The sequence below is a fragment of the Apteryx mantelli genome, chromosome 6 (assembly GCF_036417845.1).
Source record: "Apteryx mantelli isolate bAptMan1 chromosome 6, bAptMan1.hap1, whole genome shotgun sequence".
NCBI classification, from domain to species: domain Eukaryota; kingdom Metazoa; phylum Chordata; class Aves; order Apterygiformes; family Apterygidae; genus Apteryx; species Apteryx mantelli.
Window position 1 is genome coordinate 10,790,965 of NC_089983.1, and position 24,691 is coordinate 10,815,655.

The 24,691-nt window shown below is 41.6% G+C and overlaps 1 protein-coding gene across 1 annotated transcript in view; it reads left to right on the forward strand.

Annotated features, from left to right (window-relative positions):
- The window catches only part of ERBB4 (erb-b2 receptor tyrosine kinase 4), a 381,166-nt gene that overhangs the window by 184,544 nt on the left and 171,931 nt on the right, over positions 1–24,691 (forward strand). Inside the window, exons 6-10 of the mRNA XM_067298612.1 lie at positions 3,365–3,430; positions 13,263–13,381; positions 17,231–17,372; positions 18,876–18,989; positions 20,614–20,740. Coding sequence (XP_067154713.1) covers positions 3,365–3,430; positions 13,263–13,381; positions 17,231–17,372; positions 18,876–18,989; positions 20,614–20,740 — 568 coding nt within the window. The remainder of the gene's footprint in view (positions 1–3,364; positions 3,431–13,262; positions 13,382–17,230; positions 17,373–18,875; positions 18,990–20,613; positions 20,741–24,691) is intronic.

The window sequence follows — 24,691 nt, forward strand, 5'->3', positions numbered from 1 at the left end:
GTAGCAATCTGTCCTTATTACAGTGGGGAAAAAAACAGGTGAAATACTGAGTTATGTGAGGGTGGAATCTGGACCAGTTCATACTGAGAGCAAAGTTATTTTTCTTTTTAAACAAACAAACCAGTATAGACACACTGTTTGGAGGAGGTTTGTCTTTTGCTTTTAATTCTCAGTATATCTGACCTTCAAAAAGACTTGTAATAATGTAATTCACAGGTGTGCTGCCTACAAGCTCAGCTCCTTGTTTTGTCTGTGCAGCTGAGAAGAGGGAAAACAATGAAGCAGACACTCCGAGTTCCCAGTGAGAAAAAAGAAAACTGGCAGTCTTTCCCTGCTATATTGTTAAATATCTCTATTTAAATGCAAATGATCATCTGACACTGCCAAACAAAGTCATGTACCAGGAAGCAGGCGTGCGAGTTAAAATTCTTTAAAAATGACTTTTGAAGATGCTGGATCACTTTTATTTCCAGCATGAGTAGAGCTGGCTGAGTACGTCTTTGGTTCTACACCGAGGATCAGCTCACCTAGGATTTTCGAATACAGAGATTTTTATTTTAAGTGTAGCTTTTGCAGAAGTGTAGGAGGCCTCTCTAGTTAGAGGTCACTTGGAGGGATGCTTGAAGTTTCTTCCTCTGTGTCACCTTCCTATACAAATTGCAGTGGAAAGGCCAGTACCTACAGCGTGTTTCAGAGGGGGTAGAACTCAGGACAGAAACAGAAGAAACGGCCAAACGGATACCGCATTCTGCTTCAGGAGTACGTGGTTAACCAGTGATCTCTGCAATGCTTTATCCTGTATCCAGCTGCAAGACTTCTCCTAGCTGTCTCCCTAACCTCCAGAGCCCCTGAGCTAACTGGGCTCTGAGATTTGACTGTAAGCAAGAACAGGGCACGAACGGGAGTCTTGCAGGCGGAGGAGGTGCTGCTGCCCGCGGGTTCGGCCTCCTCCCTCGCTTTCCCCCTTGCTCAGAGCCCGGCAGCCGCGCTCCAGCTCAGGCAATGAGCAACCTAAGGCAGGGGTGGAGAGGTTATTTGAACATGCAGCCGGGGCCCTGCTCCTTCCTGCCCGCTCTGCTGGTCAGGGATAGCCAGTTTATAAAACCCACTTCGTGGGAGTGATTTTTATCCAGTCGGGCTAGCACCACAACCAGCAAACAAACTGTATCTTACCAAGGGGCTCTTTGGTGAAAATTCTTCCTCATTTTTGCTGTTTCCCTCACCTTCTTTTTAAATTTCCATTCTTATAAAATCAATTTTGATGTATTAGCTTTCTGCACAGGGCTACAGTAGCCTCTTAATAGTAATAATAATCATTATTACTGATTAAAGTTGCATTATTCGTGCCAGATGGAGTCCCCTCCCTGTCTGCCAGAATGAGCTTGCATTATGTAGTTATAATGCATTTATGATCTAAATAAACAGATGGCAGAATGTGACAGCAAATTACGGGCTGGTGATGTCAGCAGCAACGCTTCCCAAGTATAATTGCTTTAAATGAGCACGAATGCAGCAAGGAGCCGATAGTTTTAACAAGGTAGCTGGCACACAGTGTGTAATTACTACACACATAATCAATAGTGCCATCAATGCTGCGCAAGTATCAGAGTGAAGAACGCTGGTTCTGAAAAAGTAGCGACGTAAATCCAACTTTACACAATAATAACATTGGTTTTGCTCAAATCTTTAACATATCGTAGTCATAAGTACATTGGAAGCAGAGGAGCAGTGTTTTCTTTGGGGGTGATCCAGCCTTAGCTGAGAGACTGTTTTGCATTTTAACCAGCAGCGCATCCAAAGTCAGAGCGTGCGGAAAGTATGCGATTCAGTGCAGAGTGGAATGGGGCAGTATTAGCAGCAACGGCTATTGCTGCAGGATTGAAGGGTTCCTGACGACTTCAGCAAGCTTTTGGATCAGGTTCGAAGTGGAAGATTAATAGATTAATAATAATAGATTAATAGATTCTCAGTAGTGTTCAGTGATGAATACAAGTTTAATCAAACATGAGGCTAGGGTACCGTGGTAAAAAGAGCAGAGATCAAGACGGCTCACAGTCTTCACCAGTGCTTCTGGCAGGTTTCTCTGTTAATCCCCTGAGGTGCGATTCAGGGTAAAGGACTTGGTGGCTGCACCTCAGGCACCACGACACCTGTGCTTGAGCTGCGGGACGCAGGTGCGGTGAGGTGGGCTTTCTGGGCAGCCGCTGGGGGATTTGGGCACTTCAGGAGGGTGAAGCACTAAGAAAAGGAGCGCGCCGGAGCTCTGGCCTGAGTCTGGATGGGAGCTGCAGAATGAGGCGTCTGTTTGCTCACCAGCAGGACTGGTGTGGGAGTGTCCAAGTGTTTTCCCAAATACTGTAAGATGCAGCCAGAGGAGAATGTGCCAGGACCAGTCCCACCTGTTTTCCCTTTCCTTGCTCAGTGCTTAGCATTTAGCCATGAAATGGAAGGTGTGAATTCAGCTCTCTCCTCTGTCCCAGATGGTCTCAGTCCCTAATTACGAGGTAGGTTATAAAGGCATGCCCTATTGCTAATGCTTCCTCCTCCTCCGTCTGCAGCTTATGAGGAAGGCACCCTCGGTTCCTTTTCTGTTGAGGGACTAACCCTGTCGGCACACGTGCGGGCTTTGTTGAGCATCACCTCCAACGTCCTGTTCCTTCACTGGCTCTGAAGCAGGTGCTGCAAGTGGCCCCGCTTTGGCCATAGCAGCCAGGGGAGCATCATGAAACACAACTGCAGGCAACTAGAGAACTTGCAGTCAGAAGAGGAAGGGTCTTGCGAGTTTAAATGCTGCTGGAGTTACGTGGCTGCACAGAGATTTCCATTATCGTGGTCTGGACTACATACCTGAAGGCTGTGAAAGCTTTTGGGGGAGGGGGGTGGTTTTTAATTGCTTTTATTCAAAGGCACCAAGTTTATTGCCATGTTGTTCAGATGAAACTGCGTATTCTCTCCAGCAGAGGCATCCCTTTTCCTATGGAGGAATGAGAGTGTCTTATGTAGGATGTACAGAGTAACCGTTATATTAATAGCACTGGAAAAGGAGATTGTTCCTCAGTCCTTCCAAGTTAGTCATCTTTTCTGGTTTTAAAATGTTCCAGTCATTGTACGTAGCAGAGAGGGATTTTGGCTATAAAGCGCTAAGATAATGAGCGTTAAAGTGAATAAAAACCTTAATTTCATATATGTTTGACACCAATTCTGGCTAGTTTTCTGGTCTTTTTATAGGCACTGTTTCAACCTGGGCAATGCATAAAAAGCCTCCTAAGACAGAGATGGCTTCTTCCCTTGAGCAGTCTCTGGAGGCTGAAGAATGAAAGGAAAGCAAATTTCTAATCTCTCTGTCTTTCTTTCTGTCCTGAAGGTGGCCGATGCCACAAGTCCTGCACTGGACGATGCTGGGGCCCCACAGAGAATCACTGCCAGACCTGTGAGTATGCAAGACTGAGAATTAAGGGACTTGAAAATGGTGTTAAAGGGATCCTACATTCTTTAACTGAAAAGGAACACTATAAATTCTACCTTTAGCATGATTTAAGAAATATTTTAAGGTTTTTCCCATATGCTTTTACCCCCAAATTTTTTTCCCCATGTGAATTTAGGTTTTACTTTCCTCCCTTGTGCTCTGAAAAATCTTAAGCTAACTTGAATTTTATTTTCACTTCTTGGTGGCAACATAGAGCACAACTCCTGAGATTATTAATGGTTATTTTGGAATACACTGAGACGAATCCTACAGGAATACAAAAACTACAAGGCAGATCCTGAGATCTTTTAAGGATGGCCTGATACTGCAAAGTTCCTAATGCCGAAATATTCTGTTAATTTCAGTGGCAACTTGGGAGTAATAGTTGTCTTGCAGAATTGTTCTCCTTGTAATAACTTCAGAAGGTATTTGAGCTCTACTGAAAGACAGAATAATGGATTTTTCTAAAGGAAGTAGTAAGTGAAGGGTTGTTCACAATGTCTGTCTGTCCTCTTGAATTTAGAGAGCATTAAAGTGAATAAAAAGGGAGAACTATACCAAGAGAGTTTCTTCTTTATGTACTTTCAGCCCATCCAGACAGGCACTAAGGAGCTAGAAGTGCAGTTGCAGTATTAGCAAATATAAAAGAGGAGAAAGTTTAGAGCTGTCTTTTCCTGCAAGATTCTTTTTCCTCCCACAGGCATAGAGGTATCCTTTCCGTTTCCTTTCTTTGTCATTTAGCGTGGTGGAAATTGTTTGGGTTTACTGGAGTCACTCTTCCTAGGAAATCAAATGGTTGCTGGTATCTCGCTGTTCTGGCTTGTGCTTGTTGCCTTGGCTGAGCAGTTGTAGATATGAGTGGGACTTCTGACGAATCGACCGCTATCAAGCCAGTGCACCAACTAACTCTCTGAACTGAGGATAACCCAGTGTCATCTTTTTTGTTGAAAATATTAGAAATAGTGCAACTATACCTGGTTTGGGGTTTTTTTGTTTGTTTTAGGAGGGTGTTTTTTGTTTTTTGGCTGCTTGGGGCATGAGATAACAGGAAATTAGAAGTGGCAAATACTTTGACATGAATGTTGTGCAAGCCCTGGCAGGGATTCGAAGCTGAGCTCCTGTCCATGGTGGCGTGAGGGGCACAGACGGCTGAGCTCTGCGCCCCACAGAGGCCCTGCACTATGCAGGGTGCTGCTTTTCATTCAGAAACATCAGCTAACATCGCTGGCAAGAGCCTATGACGGTTAAAACTCCACTAAAGTTAACACATTCTTATGCTACTGTTTCATACTGGACTTCACGTGCTGGTGTGATTAAAAATGCTTTAGGGCAGGTTGTAGGAATAAGCGTGTAATGAACAGGTATGGTGATACTAAGCAGATTCTTCTTTGGCCTGGCTTGAGCTAGTGCATCTCCCTACTTTGCTGCCAGTCTTTATGAATGCCACAAATAAGTCAGTGCTGAAAAAGCTTCCTCACATGAAGGTTATACACTGAACTACATAGTGGAAAGGGAGTTGAACCCTTATTGAGCAGAATGATTTTTATATCAGGGGCAGATTAGAATTAATTAATGCTGGTTCCTTCTCTCTCCTAATGTGAGGGCTGTAATTATGCTGTAAGAACCTGGGTAGACTTATTTAGGCCTTGGAACAATTATGGTTAGCTCATGAGCGAGTATTATGATACCTTGGCTATTATGTAATATAAGGATAATATGATCCTGGCTCAGGCCTAGGCTTCAGCCTCTAAAGCATTATGTAGAGTTGATAAGTCCAGCTGGACTCCGTGTGGCTACCAAAGTCCATGCTGCAGGATCAGCTTCCAAGGTCTCAGCTGCTGCAAAGTACTGCTTTCAGATAAGTGAACTGATTTGGTGGATTAACGCAGTAATACCAGAGAGAGCAAAACTTATCTGCAGTGTCGTTCTGAAGTCAGAAGCTTAGCAGAGCTGTACAGTGGGTTTACTCCTGGAGCGACAGCTATCTCTCTTCAGGACGACTGCCCTTTCAAGTCGGAGCAGTGGGGACAGGCTAAGGCATGACTGTGGAATTAAAATAATAAAACTATAGAAAGGCGTGTGTTATCTAACTTCCAGGAAGATGCACAGATCGCACATATCTAATTTGAAATAGCTGCTCTATGCCCCTTTGCCTTCAAGCGCACTATCAGTGACGTTCCCTGCAGCCTCTGATTATCAGGGACAAGGAGTTAATTTTGTTGCATACTTTGCCTTTCCCTCCCTGACCTCACGCCACCTTGGGTAAACAGTAAGATTTAAAGAAGAGGTTGATGTGATATTAGGCTGGCAACAGGCATTTCTTCATAACCTTCAGTGTGCTTTTTCAAAACTTGTTTTTCTGCAAATTGTTTGTAGCACAGAATAAGAATATGAGTAGGGACTTGAAATATAAAAATCCAAGCAGTGTCGTGCTTTTGCTGCCTTAATTTCTGACTTTAAAAAAATATATATATATATGCCTGACTTTCAAGATCATAAATGATATTCTTAGATACAAGCTGGAGATAGGATGAATGGTATCACAAAAACAGTATATACCCTAACCTAGTCACCTTGAAAGATGCTCGTCTTTCAAACGTGTGCAGGAAAATGGTTCTAAAGTACTACAGCCCAAAGTCAAAATATTTTGTTCCTAGAAACAGAACTCACAGATGCACGTCTGCATTTTAATAATTTCCTATTTTTATTGATCCACTGAAGCAAAAAATTGTAATGAGACCTCCTCTCAAGATAAGATTTAAATTATTTTCCTGGGAAAAGGATAAAAACTGAAAGATCTTAATCCCTGTCTTTCATTTCAAATTGCATATGGGAAAAAAAACAACAGGATCCTTTTGTTTTTGCATGGATATCATCTACCTAGCTGCTGCTTATGCTGCCTTCCAGCTATTTTTCTCTCTCTGTATATTCAAATCTGTCTGAAACACCACCTGCATCTAAATCTGTCTAATGTCCCCTTAAATGTGGAATGAAAATTTATGTATATAAGAAGGCAATTAATAGGAAATCTTAAATAAGCCATTCCATTAAGGGGTAGAGAAGAGATAATTTCAGGGTACTATATTACACATTTAACAATCTGTTTTTGTTTTATAATTAAAATATTAGTAAATATTAATATCAAACACTTAGAGGGTATTCTTTGCTTCAGTATCAGGATGGGCTAAGCTGGAAATTGTTAAAAAGTGTTTTCCAACAGGCATTTGGCATCCACTAAATAGAATGTAAACCATTTTAAAGTTAAACACACAGGGACAAAAACTTTTGGAAGCTGAACCGCTCAAAGCAGCGAAGTTGAACTACTCAAATTTAAAAATCTATAGTTAGGTTGTTACTGCTTTTGCTGTTGATGTCTATTAAGGTTTTTTTTTTTTTCCTCTTCTTATATGAAAAGAAATTGAAACTTTTATAAATTAAATACATTATTTTATTAAAATGACAGATTATGTACTTTGTCCTAAAGGAACATAACTGCAAGAAAAGAGAACAATCTAAATTAAAATATAGTTCAACTAAATTAAAATATAGTTCAACTAAGGGAATGCAAAGAAGGCAAACAGCCTTTAAATGAAATCCGAAACACAAACAATCAGCAAACGTAAGATGCTGCATGTCTGTGTATGTGTACAGGAGTTTGACCTGAGCATAATTGTATTTATACAGTCTTTGTGCAGCTGATGTTGCTTAGAAAAAGAAGGTGCCAATGCAGTAAATACCCAATTAGAGCAAAAAAAGGCGAGCAGGAGCCTGGTGGGGGAGACGGAAAGAGCTGAACCAGCAGCTTCGATCAATCAGGGCAACCCAGTATTTTTGCTTCAAGCCAGCATCTTTAATTAAAATCCTTGTATTTCCCTAATAACTTTGCATGTTCATAAGACTTTTTCATTGATTTCAGTTACTTCCCATTTTTTCCTTCATAGATTTATAGTGCCCTGACATAATTAATGATTAAGGGAAACAATAAGAGAGACTGATTAATTGCACACACATATGAAGTACCCCTTCCACCCTGTCCCCTGGACAGCTTATTGCCATCACAAGGAAATGCTAGTAAAGGACTGACAACCGGCGTTCTGCGTTCCCCCCAGAAAAGGACCCCAGTACAGTGGCCCGTCTCATCACAACGTGATGTCTGCTACTGTCCTTCGCAGTCCCGGCCTTGGCCAGGACAGTGCGGAGCCTCAGATCACATGCGTTCCCACGAGCGGTCAGCAGGCCTCAGGGCAGGTAGTCGTGCTGACCCTCAAAAGTCTGATTTGGAACTTGGGACCTTAGTTCGGATTAGTGAAGGCTCTCCCCCCAGTTACGTTGCTCTGCATGAAGGAGAGCCAAGTATCCTGGCACTTCATGTGCTTTTGGGTGCCCCCTGCCCAGACTCCACCTGGATCTCACATACATGTCTGGGCTGCTAGAAAGACCAGCTGTCAACCCTGCCCACCAGCTTGCCCTGTAAATAAGAGCCACATAAGTTAAAAGCAAGAGGAAGAGCTCAATATTGCTCCGCTCTTCTCTCAGCTTGCCGCAGGGTTGCCCTAGCTTGCTGCTGCCCGTCAGCAGCTGCTGCCCAGTTCCTCTCCACCTATCCCCACTCCCTTCCCAGCACCGTCTTGAGCCATGTGTCCCTTGCAGGAGCCACCCAGAAGACACAGTCCTTCGTATTCGCCTCAGAGCTGCAGTCATCCTTGGCCACTGCAGCCTCCGGGCAAAGCGATGATCCCTGGGAGCATCTCTCTGCATCCTCTGCTCAAGGCCCTGTCGCTCCTCAAGCCCTCCCTCCCCATCCATCCACGTAGCAGTGCTGTGTACGGCTTTGCAAGCTATCTTGTGCTACCATGCAGGCCCGGCTGTTCTGACTGAAATGCACTACCTGTAAACTAGCTTGGTAAATCGTTCGCACCTACGTGTTGTGTTCCCCCTCCGTGTCTTTGCAGCGAGGAGGAATCCTAGATGAGATGACTGAATATATAGTTTGATGTCTTGGGGATGAAGCAAATATTCATCTTTACATTTCACTCTTTAGGATAAGTCTTGATTCACAGCTATACAACAAGTTGATTGCATTTGGAGGAAGGTTATAAAAGATGAACTGCCATCATTTTAAACCTGTGCCGCTATGCTTATTTTTGCTAGGGTTACCCCATGATAATGACAGCAGGAGGTTGAATGGTTGAGTTACGTTTATTGGAATCCGAACAATCAGATTGTTTCAGGATTTCAAACAATAGCTAGTACTGCCTTTTATTTGTTTTGCTTCTGGGGAAAACCCTTTGCTGCCAACTGTCTTGAATATGATCCTTAAAAACATTCAGAGCTAAGCTTTTTTTTCTGTTTTCATGTAAAGTGCCATGGAAGGTATCTGACAGCTCCTCTTCAGAGCTGGACCTTCAATAGCAGTTATAATGCAAATACAGCATGCAGTGAACCAGGAGATAAATGAGGTGTGCTGTGGCCTTTTCCTAGAATGCAATGTTGGCATTTCTGTTGGCATTGTTTGTTTTCCCAGTAAAATAAACAATTAGGGAAGAACAGCAACAAACTCTTGATGTAATTGTAAGTTTTGCAAACTACTTTGTAACTTTCTAGTCTTGGGGAAAGTCAAAATGTATAATAACATGGTAGAGGCCCTCATTAAACAGGTGCCTAACTGTAAGCAGAGCATACACTTACTCTAGGCACTGTGTTTAAGTAGTGAGCTGAAAAGGGGACCCTAATTCTCCAGATCAGTCACTGGAGTGGGGATGTTCTGCTTTTTTAGAAGGAAACATACTCTGGAATAAATTGTTGTAGTCTCTTAAAAATGTAAGGAATTTGAAAAAAATAATATCTGTAATGGTATACATGGCATAAGCCTTAGAGTGAGGCTCTAGGGGAGGGCGAATAATTTAGAAGATTTTGTCCTAATAGTGTGAAAACTGCTGAAAAGATGTCAGTAAATTGCTTAAATCCATTGCTGTTGTCGGAGCTTGTTTCCTACGGCTGTTTAAACTACACAGCCTAGGGAAGCACTATTATCTGCAGCTCAGCTTGAAAGAAATGTGTAATCCTAAAATATATAGATTTTGGCTTCCTAAAAGGAACAGCTAGTGAGTTGACAAGACGACTGTGCCCCTCGCTTTATCCAAATGCTCCAGGGTAGTGGTTAGTATGGCTTGCGGGTCCCGGACACCAGGCACGGCAAGGGCAGGTCTCTGCTTCCTTCTCTCCAAATAGAGGATTTGCCTCTCTTTGCCTTGCTTTGGTGGAGGCAGCGGTGGAGGAGTCCTGGTGCCTCTAGCAGGTGGGCCGTGGCTCTTTGCCCTTTTAAAAGTCTTCTCTGGCTGTCTGCCAGGAGACCATCTGCCCAGGGAAGCTATGTTTATATATATGGTCAGGGTGGAGGTCCTCCTTGCCCATGTTTAGCTGGGCTCGTGGTCCTGAGAGGAGGGGCAGCAAAAGAGAGAGGGAAAGCCCTGAAAGGCTGCAAGGGGAAGAGGTAAGTGACCAAGGCATGAGTTGGGGATGGAGGCTGCTTTTGCCAGCTCCTCCCAGCAACAGCCTATGCTGAGATGACGAAATGGAGGAAACGATACAGCGGCAGCAGCCATCCTCTTCCAGCGACCTGTCAGCACTGAGGCCTCGCTGAGTGCCTGGGAGCAGGAGAGGGAAGGTGTCAGCCTTCCTCTCATTGACAAATTAGGGTTGTGATTTGGAGGACAGCTCCCACAGTCGATTGGTTTTCATGATGCAGTGAGTACTACCCTGGCTTCCCCAGGCTGCAGGAAATGCATTGCTTTAAATTGTAACTAATTGCGTGGCTCATGCTAGGTTTCCTCACAGAGCTGCTTCGCACCCAAATTTTTCAGGTTTAAATTGCCCTGGAGCAAGGGCAAGGAATGCCTTTCAACAGCATCTTCCCAGTTTGCAGCCATGGTGCGCGGTCATGTCCTCCTCTTTCTACTTGTAATAGTGTAAATTGTGTTGGCCTGAAATCTGGCTCCTAGGCGCTCAGCCTCTAACGTGAGCTGCGCCTTAAAAAGAAAATACACTGCTGGTGTGCTGTGACCTGTGGCTTTTTTTAAGGGCGATGCTGCTGAGGGGCCCCTGCCCACTGCGCATGCCCTGACATGGAGCCTTCTAGAAGCAAGGGGGGGTGGGGGCTGGTGGTACTGAGCATGCTCAGTGGGGGGGGTGGGGGCTGGTGGTACTGAGCATGCTCAGTGGGGGGGGTGGGCTGGTGGTACTGAGCATGCTCAGTGGGGGGGGTGGGCTGGTGGTACTGAGCATGCTCAGTGGGGGGGTGGGGCTGGTGGTACTGAGCATGCTCAATGGGGGGGTGGGCTGGTGGTACTGAGCATGCTCAGTGGGGGGGTGGGGCTGGTGGTACTGAGCATGCTCAGTGGGGGGGTGGGGCTGGTGGTACTGAGCATGCTCAGTGGGGGGGTGGGGCTGGTGGTACTGAGCATGCTCAGTGGGGGGGTGGGGCTGGTGGTACTGAGCATGCTCAGTGGGGGGGTGGGGCTGGTGGTACTGAGCATGCTCAGTGGGGGGTGGGGCTGGTGGTACTGAGCATGCTCAGTGGGGGGTGGGGCTGGTGGTACTGAGCATGCTCAGTGGGGGGTGGGCTGGTGGTACTGAGCATGCTCAGTGGGGGGGTGGGGCTGGTGGTACTGAGCATGCTCAGTGGGGGGGGTTGGGGGCTGGTGGTACTGAGCATGCTCAGTGGGGGGGTGGGCTGGCGGTACTGAGCATGCTCAGTGGGGGGGGCTGGCAGTACTGAGCATGCTCAGTGGGGGGTGGGGGGGGCTGGCTGCACTGAGCATGCTCAGTAGGGGGGCAGCTGCATCATGCTGCGAGGGCTCGGGAGCCATTTTGGTGCCCCAGGTGAGAAAGAAGCATTTTCTGTCTGTGGGTTTGCGTCTGGTAGCAGCAAGATAGGATTACTCTAAAAGTGTGTCACTTTATTCCTTAGATTATAAATGGTGGCTTCTCTTTGCTTATTTACATTTTTATCTCGTGAATAAATATTGAGGATATCAAGAGGCTTTGGCATTACCTGAAGGTTTTCCAGTAAGTAGTGGAGGGAATCCTTATCGGAAAGTACTTATAAAAGGAGTCAACAATATGTTAAATATGAGAATGGAGCAGAAAGTTGGAATGGTTTTTGGATTCTCTGATCTCCTGAAAAGTGTTTTCCATAGAGAAGCAGTGAAATGCTTTGAACAAAATAATTGGTAAAGGTTAATTATGGATGTGTGGCATCCCTGCTGCTTATCAAAATGCAGCTGGCAGCACAACTTCCTGACATGCTGTAAGTAGTGGTCTGTATAGTCTGGAAAATACTAATTTCTGTTCCCCCAAGATAAAGATATAAGCCATAGCCTGCAACTAGAGTATTCAGTGATTTTATTCTTTCAACTGGACTCACCAACTGTAGATTTTTGTGGATGAAGAGGATTACCTTCTGCTCAGAGGGTGTCAACTTTTATATTTTATGAAGATACCCCTGTGGGTATCTTATGTACAAGACATTTATACTGTGTCCGGAGATTTTTCCTTGTAAGTGTTTGTACAGAATAGTAGTATGAGTTCATAGAAAAGTCAAGTGATTGTGGATGCATATATATATATATATATATGTATGTATTCAAAAATTGCATATACAAAAATAGCCAAGTCCTCAATGAACTTCTCAAACATATTACTGAACACTTCAACCAGTTGCAACTGGTTCAAAATAACTATTTCCTTCAAAATATATTTAATATAAATATATATAAATATAATATATTCAATATAACTATTTCCTTTAAAAGCTTTTTGATTGCTCACTTAGAAAAAAATCACCAGGAACTAGGAAATAAGAAATAGCACCTATGTCTAAGTGTCAACCTGATCATAAGACTGTGGGCTACTGCTTCATCTGTCACCAGTTTAATTGGGCCAGACTTCCGGGGCTAGCAAAATTTTTGTTGCATTATGATGTGAGAGACTTCAGGCTGAACTATGGCTCACTGTAGTCATTCATGAAAAATTTGTTCTTCTGTTGATGTAATTCTTAGTGCCACATAGCTAATGTCTAAAAGAAATGGCAATACTGAAGTGCTGGGTGGGGGGAGGAAGATACTCCCCTTGTTGACCGTCCTCTGCGGAAGACTTAGCACTGAGGTGCAGTAGTGTACAGCTGCTTAAATCGCTGTGCTTGCCATTTGGTAGAATATAGTCATTTCCCTAGGAATCGAGGCTGGATTGTGTTATTTAGAAAAGGATGTGTGGTGCTTTGGAATGTGTTCCAAACCGCAGGTTGTATTCTGTTCTGTTACTACCTTGCCTATTTGTCACATTGATTGCCATTGAGAGCAGCATTTGACTCAGATTGCTGGCCTCACTCTGAATTTCTGCATGCTTTGTGCTCAGAGTTGCAGTTCTTCACGGGGAGGGGGAAATTGCCATGGAACTGGCAGGCTGTTCTGTTACTTTGTGTTTTTCTCTGATATCCTTCTATCAGCTGTTTCTAAAACTCTTGACAATCTGAAATTCAGTATTCCACCTGCTGCTCCAAAGGTAAGAGCAAACACCTTAATTCTTCCCTCGCAGTCTCCTAGCAATGTATTTGTTCCTGCAGAGGGTATTACAGAGGATGAGAGTGACCAGTACCACTGAAGCAATTACCTTAAAACTTGTGCTTTTTTTCCTCAATATTCTGCTGTTCTGTTCTATTGTTTTCATCAGTGTGCAGTTGAAGAGCTCTCTCCTTAGTTCTGATTCTGACACGCTAATTTTTCCTGCCTCCTCCTAGTAACGAAGACTGTGTGCGCAGAGCAGTGTGATGGACGGTGCTATGGGCCCTACGTCAGTGACTGCTGCCACCGGGAATGTGCTGGAGGCTGTTCCGGACCTAAAGACACTGATTGCTTTGTATGTGTGACAGTTCTCATTTTTCTTGTTCCCAGCAGTTACAGTGCAAATTCTCATGCTTTAATCCATGAAATTCACCATGTTGGTCCCTTTTAATATTTTGCATGTACACTCCCAGATTTTGACTGCAGATTTTTTCATTCAGTATTTTTCATGTTACGTAAACATTACTTATCTACTTAGTATTACCCATTAACAGATTTATGAGATTTTCAAATACAGATTGGGAACCATTAATATGCTGATCTCCCTGATTTTTATCTTTTGCTTTCTAAAATTAACTTTCAAAGGTGATAGGGAATTTTTAGAATTATTTATCATTGCATTTGAGCATGACTTTATTACTACTCTGTGAGCTTTTTATTTGAAAGTCAAGAATACAATTTAGCTTCTCTGTGAAAGGTGTTCCTATTGCTGCCAGGTTTGATTTAAACTCACCTTTTCTGCTGTTCGTGCTTCTCAGCGGAGATGGAAGGAAAGTAGTTTCCAATATACTCTACCTGAAATACATGATACGTGTGTTTAAGATGAAGAAAGAAAAAGAAAAGGCTAACTTTTTTGCTGAAAAACAGACGATCTAAACATACATACCCGCAGCCAAATTTGTCTTGTTTGTAGTCTGTTACTCATAATAGATCAAGCAGCCTCGGCTCCTCATGTTGGTTGCAAAAATGTATAGCTCATCACACTGTGCTGCAGAGACAAGTTTTGCTAACATTTTCAAGGGAAGCAAACCTACACCTGAACAAGCCTAGAACAAGTATGCACACAGAGAGGGGATTTTCAGAGGTGCCTGAGCCATTGAAGAGACAAACATCTGTTAAGCTGGGTAGGCTCCTTTTAAAATCTGCCAGACGGGATGGAGAGGAGAGATCTTATGGTATGGACAATTGTAAATATTTTGATATTATAGGCAAATGGTTCATAAGGAGCTGGCAAAAATGAATCTGTTCCTAGCTAGACCTGAAACTTTCGCACTGTTATCATATCATTTGATAGCGGTGGACATTGTGCTTCAAAAATACATTTTAAAAACTATTCTTTTACTGCTGTGAGATTTTTAAGATATGAAATGCAGTGATGGCCTGACTTAATCACTATCAGGTTTTACTAAAACTGATGTTTCTATAATTGGGACTGTACAAAAGTAGATATTCAACATGTATGTGGTATGCCTGATCCAAAGCTTGCCAGAAGTTCTATGTTGTCTTTGGGCTAGATATGTGAAAATAACGTTCTTGGTCATGCAATTTACAATCTAAATAGATAAAGCAAAGGGGAAAAATGCAGTTATTGTTCCCATATGATAGTAGAGGAACATGCTCAAAGCTGAGGTGTTGAACCCACATTTTTCAAGTCCATCTTAGAAGGTTAAGAATGTGTTATTTAAAGTACGACTGCTATAGTACTGCAGCCTACAAGAAAATGAGTTCTATTTTCTGAATTGTGGCAGTTATGGAAATACGTACGCTAAAGCTCATGCTAGCATGTTTGTTCTGATCCAGCAGGGAAGCACCCAGGACTCTATTCTCATTTACTCCTGGTCCTAGAGCAATGTAAAAGAAATTCAGCAGGGGTTCAGCAATTTTCAGGACTAGCCATTACTTGCTTACTACACACTGGGTAAAGAGTGTAACCCTTTAGGCTATAAAAAACTGTGCTCAGTTTTTAACTGAGAGAGACAACTTGATTTTCCCCTATGTATGCCCCTGTGCTTTCATTCACATAGTAGCAGCATTTAGCAGCAAATGCTAGAAGTTTGCATATGTTAGTGGAGCAATTATGGATGTATACAAAGCGTTATAGTCATAAAATAAAAGTTCCTGAGTCTTCTAGATGGAATGTTCCTGGAAAGTGCCATCTCTTTGATTAATGTGTCAGTGGTGTGCTTTATTTTGACTGTGCATTTGCTGAATCATCTTCAGAGAGGTGTCATGTACATGACGGAGTACTTGCTAAGACGACGGTGGATGTAGAAAATGTGTTGAAGAAACAAACTAAATTAGTATTTATTAATAAGCAAAAGTACAGTTTATGATGCATTGAAAACCCTTTAGCATATTATGGCAGCCTTTAATAATATCCTATTGTAAATAGGGTTTTAATATTTCTAGATAAAATTCATCTATCCTTCTCCATATGCTGCCATACAGTGATTTGTGTGTTCAGTTCTAAAAGCAAGAAAATAATCCTTTTCTGACTTAACTGCAAGCAAATATGCCAAAACAAAGTTTTAGGGATGGTCTTATCTTGGATTCAAAACCAGTCTGGGCCTAAAACTTGAAATGCATAGCAGGGCCTGATCTAATGCCCAGTGAAACCAGAGAAACGACACCTCCCCCTATTCACAGAGTGGACTTCCCATTCAGTTCTTAATAAAGAAGTAACTGACTGTATTTATCTTTGTAAAATAATTCTGGAGTTGTGAGAAACTGCTAGTTTTTCTAATACTTGTTTTAAAGAACCAGAAAAGACAGGATCCGTTTGGCTTACCTGCAAGCTCCTGAGGGTTGTGGAAGCTAGTACTCCCTGTTAGGATAGTGGCTTCATCATGGGACTCCCTGTTTGTCCCTTTCAGCAGCAGATTTATCCTTCCTTGGTTCCATTATTACTCTCGCTTTTCTGAAATCTTCTGACATGACACTAAGCTACCTCCGTCTAACTGCTCTGGTACATTCATGATCTGAATGGAGATGAGCTCTGTTAGTAAAAGCAGCAGAACAGGGAATTTCTTTTGCAGTTTTCCTGCAGTCCTACCTGGGCGATAGGGGAAGAGGGCTTGTTGGTATGCTTGCTAACTCTTTAACGATGCAGAACCACCTGGCTATTTTTGAATCCCTGAAAAGGATCGGAAAGAGTCATCCCTAGACTGAAACTTTAAAAGCAACCTGGCATCCGGAAGACGAGTTAATGGGGAAGCAATGGTTGCTTAAAATGCTAGAGGGATCCAAGCCAAGCTACAGCTTTCATATCCATGTGAAATTTGACACTAGGCATTTACTGTTTGTGAGTTTTACTCCTGTAGTTTTTATAAATTGTGGTTATAACCATAGACACGATATGTGGTGATAAGGAATGTCAAAATCGGTGTTTTTTTCCTGTTACTAATTATCAACCTTGCATAGTCAATTATTTTCCCTGCATACCATTACTCTTTTTATCCACACACTTGCCTCTTCATTTGTCAGGGCCCTGTCCTCTGTCAGCTGCGGGTGGCTGAGCTTGAATGCTAAGTGATACAAAGTCCTATTTTCTCTTCCTAGTGTGTGAAGCAACTGACCTTGTTAAATGTGCCACTTAGGGAAATGACCCCCTCCTGTGCTAGCTCAAAAGAAGCTCTTATCCCCCTGGCTTTCTAATTGGGAATTTCAGTTTTCAGCTGGACTATGGACTCATGCTGTAAGAAATCAAAAGGTTGGACCTCTAAAGAACAAGTCATTAGCATTTGTTTAGACTGACTATGATAAATAGCTGTTCACTCTTGGCAGTTTTAGAATGCCCTATCGAGTTGTGAATTAGTTGATTGCTAGTAGTAACAATAGTTATGAAACAAATTACAGTTTTGTTATGTTTTTGTAGGAAGTGTGGTAACACTAAATGGTGTTTCAGTTTAAGGGGTCTCTGTTAGCTCCCTTTAATGTGCCATGTATTTGCCAAGGTCCTCGCAAGAAATCTAAGTAGCCAAAATGAAGGTTAGAAAACTACATATCCCATTCCTCATCCTTGCTGCTTCTGAACATTATTTCTGAACAATCAAGACTCTGTTTTAAACTAAGTAAATCTAAAAGCAGCTATATGATTTGAGCAATCTGATTTTTTTTTTTTTTCCCCCTCTCCCTTGCTTTGCAGGCCTGCATGAATTTCAATGATAGCGGAGCGTGTGTCACACAGTGCCCCCAGACGTTTGTGTACAATCCTACCACCTTCCAACTGGAGCATAATCACAATGCCAAGTACACCTATGGAGCTTTCTGCGTCAAAAAGTGCCCACGTAAGTGCTGTTAGCTGTGTCACTCCACATATGCTTGCTGCCTGTAATAACTCGGTCATTTGTTAATTTAAAAGAATGACATTTGAGGGTGCCAACACTTTCCAGGTGCCTTGTACTAGAGTGATGTTTTAAAAAAAAGGGAATTCACTAGCTTTCTGTTTTGCATGACAGCCACTTGTTACATTTATGCTTTTGATCAGCACTTGTGACTTTAAAAATGTTAAACCTGTTAAAATAGTGCCAAAAGCTATATTAAATAATGGCATTGTAAAAAGATAGACATTCCATTTTCAGAAAAATAACAGTACGCAGTTGGCACCAAATGCTTTTGTGATGCTGTTGCCCTTTCCTTGATTTGGAATAACAATGGCTTGAAAGAAAGTTATCATAACCGTTTTCTGAGCGGTTCCGTCCTGGTGACGGAAAATGATGAGATACTGGCAGCAACGCAGTCTTAAAACTCCAGAGTAAAATTGCTGTAGCAAGGGAGGGATGCCAGATAATTATCTTGGAAGATGATCAAGGATTAAAAAAAGAGTAAACCCATACATGCTCAAAACACATGCTTCTGAGATACTCAGCCAAAAGACAACACAAAAATGTTTTTAAAGGGTCCTCATTGTCATAGTCTTTGATACTGTAGTGTCAGTTAGAATGCAAAATAAAGGAGACAGTGTTCTTGCTCTCCCTTTCATTACCAGCAAGATTTACAGTGGTAGTGTGCATTAATTATTTCATAGGTAAGTTAAATGTAACAAAAATGGGTAATTTATAACAAATAAAACCGTAATTCAGCCCAAAGCAAAATCCAAATTTTAAATCTCTATGGAGAAGTTCAGATTGACAGTAGAATTAGGCTGTGACTATCACAGCTTACTTTTTTTCTAATAAAGATGGGTTTGGGTTTTTTGTTGTTTTGTGTTTTTTTTTTTTAGCAAGATATAATATTTTACTAAATTGATACACTGTGTGTTACTTAAGAGATGTGATTCTTCGCATTAATACTTCATTAAAGGGCATGGGGGGTTTTTTGTTTGATTGTTTTAAACTTTCTTGTCATTATTAAGCTTTCAATCAGGTAGGGTCAGTCTAAATCCCCTCTGGCTGTTGTTTTACAAGGCAAAAATGAAATAATTGTCATAGTCTCCTGCAGTATTGTATCCCAGATGTATATATTTGTGTATGTGTGAAAGAAACAGGGTAGAGCATCGTGTTTTATTTCTCTCCTATTTCTATAGCTGTTGTTACCTCTAATATCTTTGGTAATAAAACCCACCTGTGGTGGAGGGGGACAGGGACTGACAATTCATGAATTTTCATAGGTCAGCGGAAAGACATGCTTAATTTTCCTACTTAGATGCTTTTGAAAACATTGAACATGAAATGTTAATCTGGAAGTGCTGAAGCAAATAATAATATGTACTGGCATAGAAACCAAAAATACATGTCCCAGTATTACTCAGTCCAGTTCACTTTCTATCAATATTTTCTTCTTCTCTTCAGACAACTTCGTGGTAGATTCAAGCTCTTGTGTTCGTGCATGTCCAAGCTCCAAGATGGAGGTTGAAGAAAATGGTATAAAGATGTGCAAGCCCTGCACTGACATTTGTCCTAAAGGTAGGCAGTGGTTTAGTATAGCTTTTCTTGAAAGTAGTCTACGCTCTAGTAGAGCAAAGCAAGATGTTATTTTGGCATTAAATATTCTCCATGAGTAAGTTGTAGAACATTTGATATTAACAGCCTTTGGATAGCCTTTAAACTATGTAACCTGCAAGTGAAGTGTATTCCTAAACATAGGGCAATGAACATTTTTTAAGTTGCAAGGTAATACAATCAAAACCATGCTTTTGCTTTGGAAAAATGAGAGGGGGTGTTCTTTCTTGATTTTAGAGAAATCTGAAAGGGTTCTTTGTTATACTATTTTAGTGATGAGCATTTCCTAGAGGTGTTTTAGGGCTCTCCTTTTGTCCTCCCAAAGAGGGGCACTACTAAAGCCCTGGCTTCAGTGTATGGTGTGTCTCATAGCTTGTCAGTATAACATTAGGTCTCCATTTATTTCCTCTGTTCTCTAAAAGCATCTCTGTTTTCACAGAATCTTCTACCTCTTTTCTAAATGTCTTAAACGTAAACAAAGTTTTTTATGTAATGGTGCTGATGAGAAGACTGAAATATATGGAGTACTTTATCCCAAGCTCTCTTACGGAGATTTTCTCCCTCCAGAAGCAAAGCACTGTTGTTTTTTCCCGTGTGGGCTTATGCCATTTTTGAGTCCTAGTGTAAGCCACGTCTGGAAAGGAATTCACAGTGAAACTACTTAAAACCCAGAAAATCAACAGTCAGTCTATATGGCTGAAACAAACCCAGACATTTCTGCCGAGGCTGGGTAGTGACATACTGAATTTTGTGTGAATGCAGTGTCCAGTTCTTCAGTCTAGTAGTATTAAAGAACTTTATCGCAGATGTGTAGAGTTTCATGTGTGAAAGTATGCATCCAGTGTTCCTGTCAAGCTCTTACTCTTACCCAAGGGGAAGGAGGAAAGTTTTCACTTGTATATAAAGGGTTTGGGTGTGCTGCAGATGGTTGCCGTTAAAGGAGTCCAGTTAGCAAGACAGAAATGTTATCTGAAGGGAAGATTTTGTTCATGGATGTATCGTATTTCCCAGAGAATGCAACTTCTGAGTTACAAGGCCACACAGAGAAGTTTCTTCACAGGTTACCAAAGTTTCTCCAGGCCCCACTAATTTATTTAATGGGATGATGAGAAAAGATCTGTTTTTCCTTTCTAAAGGGCTTTATGGCATGTCAGTGGTTAAGTTCACAGGTCCATCTGAGCGAAGGTGGCCTATTGGGCTAGCAAAGTTAGGACCCCTCAGTTTCTGAAGTGAACAGTGCACAAAAAATGAGATGGCTGGCCTAATCTGAGCTCGGTCATCAAATATCTGTTTATAGCTGGCTTGAGTGGGAGTTTGTGGGGTTCATAACTGTGTTTGGATCCAGTGTGAAACCCCTTAACCTGTTTGCCAGGATACCTTTCTGTGGCAAGTAAACAGCACATAAGCATATTGTTTGCTTTAAAAATTTGCACATGCTTATTTGAGAATATGGGTAAGGAGTGTCTTTTTAACACATCGCGCTTGCTTTATCTCTGGAAGAAGTGAAGACTGGTGTCTAGAAGGCCAACATCTTCTGATTCAGTAATTGTTTTTCCTAGTTCTTTACACAAACTCCTTGTTTTGGCAGCATGTGATGGCATTGGAACAGGGAGTTTAGTGTCAGCTCAGACGGTGGATTCCAGCAACATTGACAAGTTCATAAACTGTACCAAGATCAATGGCAACCTTATCTTTCTTGTTACTGGGATTCATGGGTAAGTGACAAAATTTTAAGATGCTATGTCATGGTGCCAGCTGACACTGATTGTGTCCACCTCTTAATTATGGCTGCAGGCTTCTCTCACTGAAGAGCAGATCCAGGATAAATTAGTTTTCTGTCTTCTGTTGTGAAGGAATACTGTTAACCTGATTCTTATAATTCAACTTCTATGAAAAGAAAAAGAAAGGGTGAGGTAGACCATGCTGGAAACAGAAAAGACAACTGGGATTTGTGGTTACTTCGAGATCTTTGGTACTGGGTTACAATAATGGCTGATTAGAAAAGAGAACAGAGAAAGGAAAGTTACCTTCCATTAGTTTGTTTTAAATTTTGTATGACCAGTGACCTAGTGTGCAGAAAGTGGAGAGTGCGCCTTATCTGGCATAAATTGCCATAGCCTGGGGAAGTGTCACTGCGTATACATGCAGAAAAGCTACCCTCTCGTCTTTGAACCTAACAACAAACAGTCGGTTTTGAAGTATGTATTCAAATTTCAGTTGCAGAGATCTCCAAAACTTGGTGGTATTTAGGTGCAGTATTTAGGTTTAAATATGTCAGCGTATTGAATAAATCTTAATCATGGTTGAAGATGTGGAGATACAGAACCAATACTTGAAAATTTCACCAATTTCTCTTTCTGAAGGAAGATACACCAACCAGATGACTAGTGTCTTGCTATTTATATTTTGGTGCGCTGTGTGTTTGCTATTACAGCAAAAGTGAACGCCTGGTGCAACACCACAAGAATGGGATATGTCTGGGGAAACAAACATGCTCTGTTTTGATGGTCAGACGAGGCCCAATGCAACTAGCCACTTTCTTGCATTGTCTTCTTTCTGTCATTATGAGAACACAAATATGATTACATCTACCTACTAATTCAGCCTTCATGTAATTAGCCACAGTGAATTACATGTTATGCTTTGAGGTATTTCAGCACCCATTAAAATGTGCAAAATCTTTAAAATCTTTTAAATGCATGAATAAGATGAAACCCTTGGTTTTTAATGTTGGCGTGGTACACTAACAATGTGAAGTATTCAATTACTTCTACCACAGCATAGGCTTCATATTTTAACATACTCTTTTAGGCTCCTCAGAGCTTTTAACATTAGATGCAACTGGCTGGCAACATTTAAGATCTCAGTACAGTTCTCTGACCATCTCCACGTTGCAGCATTGTGGCATAGCGAAAGCATGGTTAACTGAACTTCTGCAGATTGAGCTGAAATGGAATTCCAGCATGACTAATGTCAGCAGATTTTTCATTAGTCTTTCTGTAGATTCAGATATGTTTAGATAATGAAGTGGTCGATGCTAGGCTGCATGGCTCAAATGTACTTACTAGGTGAGGTGGAAAGAAATGGCTTGTTTCCTTGATTTGATACAGTGATTGGTTGTAATGCTGCTTCGCCTACATCTTGACTCAAACCATGCAGTAGATAGTAGAAAAGCCCCTTCACTGGGGCCCTATGGCTCAGTGATTCTCAAAGGCCAGCAAGTGTGAGGTTTGGCTGTGTGGCTGGTCTCCTCCTCTCTCAAATGGGGAGTACAGTGTGAATGGCTAATGTAGCATAGGGTAAAGCATAGGGAGGGAGAAGGGCTTTCGTTCGAGTGTTTTAAGGAAACGCTGCTTCTGACTTGTGGAAGCACTGGAGAAGGTCATACAGGAGACATTGCTCAGCCCTTCACGCTTTCTGACCTGCCTAGATGACCACCCAAGAAGCTGGCTGCAAATCTGTTGAACCTCACATTACAGGAAGTATGTTAGTAAATGCAACACAAGTGCTTAGATAACTTCAGCAGTCTGCGTGGATTAGTTGGTGCATTAAGTGAAATGCAATTTTTAGTATTAAGCATTAGCTGCAAAAATTATGTTACACTAATTGCAAAGTTACGAGACAAGTAACATTAACAAATCTACCTAAATTAAAGGGAGAAGTCTTGGCAAAACCAGTGTTGAATAAAACTATATTCCTCTCAAAAGATCTAGAATATGGACTATAAAGCAGAGAGTTAAAATATTATGTTTCACTTTAATAGAAGAGTATAAGCTTAGGAGACTTAAGCTGGAACTATGTAACATTTAGTCTCTCATTCTTTATGACAAAAATAACTCCAACCAGTCTTAAGTATCAGGATACGGAGTTTTGCAACCCTAAATTTTTCCACAGCAATAGTATATATTATTAAAAAGAGAAGGATGTTTGCGAACTAATTAAAATAACTTTATGTTTTTGGAACAGCTTTTTCTTTAAGATTGCTATTACATTTTGCAAATATTATAGAAAGGAAATTTAAAAATAACACTAATAACAACAATAATACATGTTTATGCTTGCACTTTTAATTAACTTTTGACATGAATTCATACACTCAGAGTGAATAGTAGCTTTTAAAAACACGAATTTTCAACATTTCAAATTCTAGGGATTTATAGTCCACTGGTCTATGGGGAGCTGAAAGGTGTTTTGTATTGGCAGAGCGTGACTTCAGTGAAAGATGCTAAGAGAGTGGCTTTTTTTGTTTTGACTGCTAACTTCAATTGCAAATGATCCTGCAATACACCAATTTGTATGCTATCCTTCCCTCTCCTGAATACTTGAACCTCAGGTCTCTGTTTATTTATCACAGTATATATACAAAGTATATATGTAATTATGAATTTTTACAGGCACAACTATTCATAATAGTTTATATACAAATTATATAATTACAAGTTGTTTCTAAACACTTTTGCTTGTGTCAGTTGCTAAAGTGTTACAGAGCCATGGCAAAACTGCTGAAGTCAGTGTGTGTCTTTCCATGTACAGATTTGGTTGCAGTTCTGGGATAAGAGCCACACAGTCTAAATTTAGACATGGAGCTGAGGTGCGTGTATGAGAAGTAGAGTAATATTCTGCAGTCAGTGATGGGAACCTTCAGAGCATGATTCGGATGGGAGGTGTCGGGACTAGCCCTCGGGGATATGTCTGTCTCTATGCCCTAATGATGGAGGGAGTCTAGAATGATGAAGTTCCTTAGGGACTTTAATTAGTGTCCTGAAGTGAAGTGGGGTGAAGGTAGGCCTAGGTTTTGGTGAGTCAGTAATATTCATTCTTTTAAGGTAGTACTCTACTGAAGTGTATGGATGGAGTCATCTTCCTTAAGTTACACACCTGCTGCTCGAGGCGGAGACAAAAAACGCATTGGCTGGAAAATGAGTAGACCTGTATAGCTTGGATGCAACCTTCTCACTACTGCCTGTTTTCCTTAGATTGAGGTCCTAAAAAGGCAAGCTACCTTCCACCAGTATTGATGCCTGTGAAGCGGTGGGATATACCAAGGAGAGCTGTAGTTCAAGAACAGCCCCAACTTGCAGCAAATGCTGTCCCTTTCGTCCCCCAATGGCAGCAGGAGCAACTAGTCCAGTTCCACAGCACTCACCAGCTTTCATCCTCCCCTTCCTTGTCCACCTCCAGTTTCAGGAGCAGCTGAAACTCTCGTTCTTGGGGTTGTAAAATTCAGTTGTGCCTGTTCTACTGAGAAATCTTTAAAAATCTGGCTCTGCTTATAAGAATGGTAATAGATGACTGCATTATTCTGCAGTTTTGTATGTTGATAAAACAACCATATCAAACATGTTGGTTGTTTAAGGGGTTTAAATGTATATTTTTTATCTTCAAAGACTGTCTAATCCTGGAATTTGAAGGTTAAATTCAGTGACCTCATGTTTAGTACAAGCAAGGCTTTTTCATTTTTAATAGTAATGAATTTTAAAAGCAAAGTGCTAAGTACACATTAGACAGTCAAAACTTGTCATCTAGTTTTCTGAGAGTCCCAAATTGGTAAAAAGTATATCGTGCTTCTGTGGTCCACTAGGCTTTATGTTAAGATTTGAGAACTCATTTTGTTCCTGCTAACCAGAAGTTGCCTCCATGATGGTTAGAAGTGACACCAGTCTGTC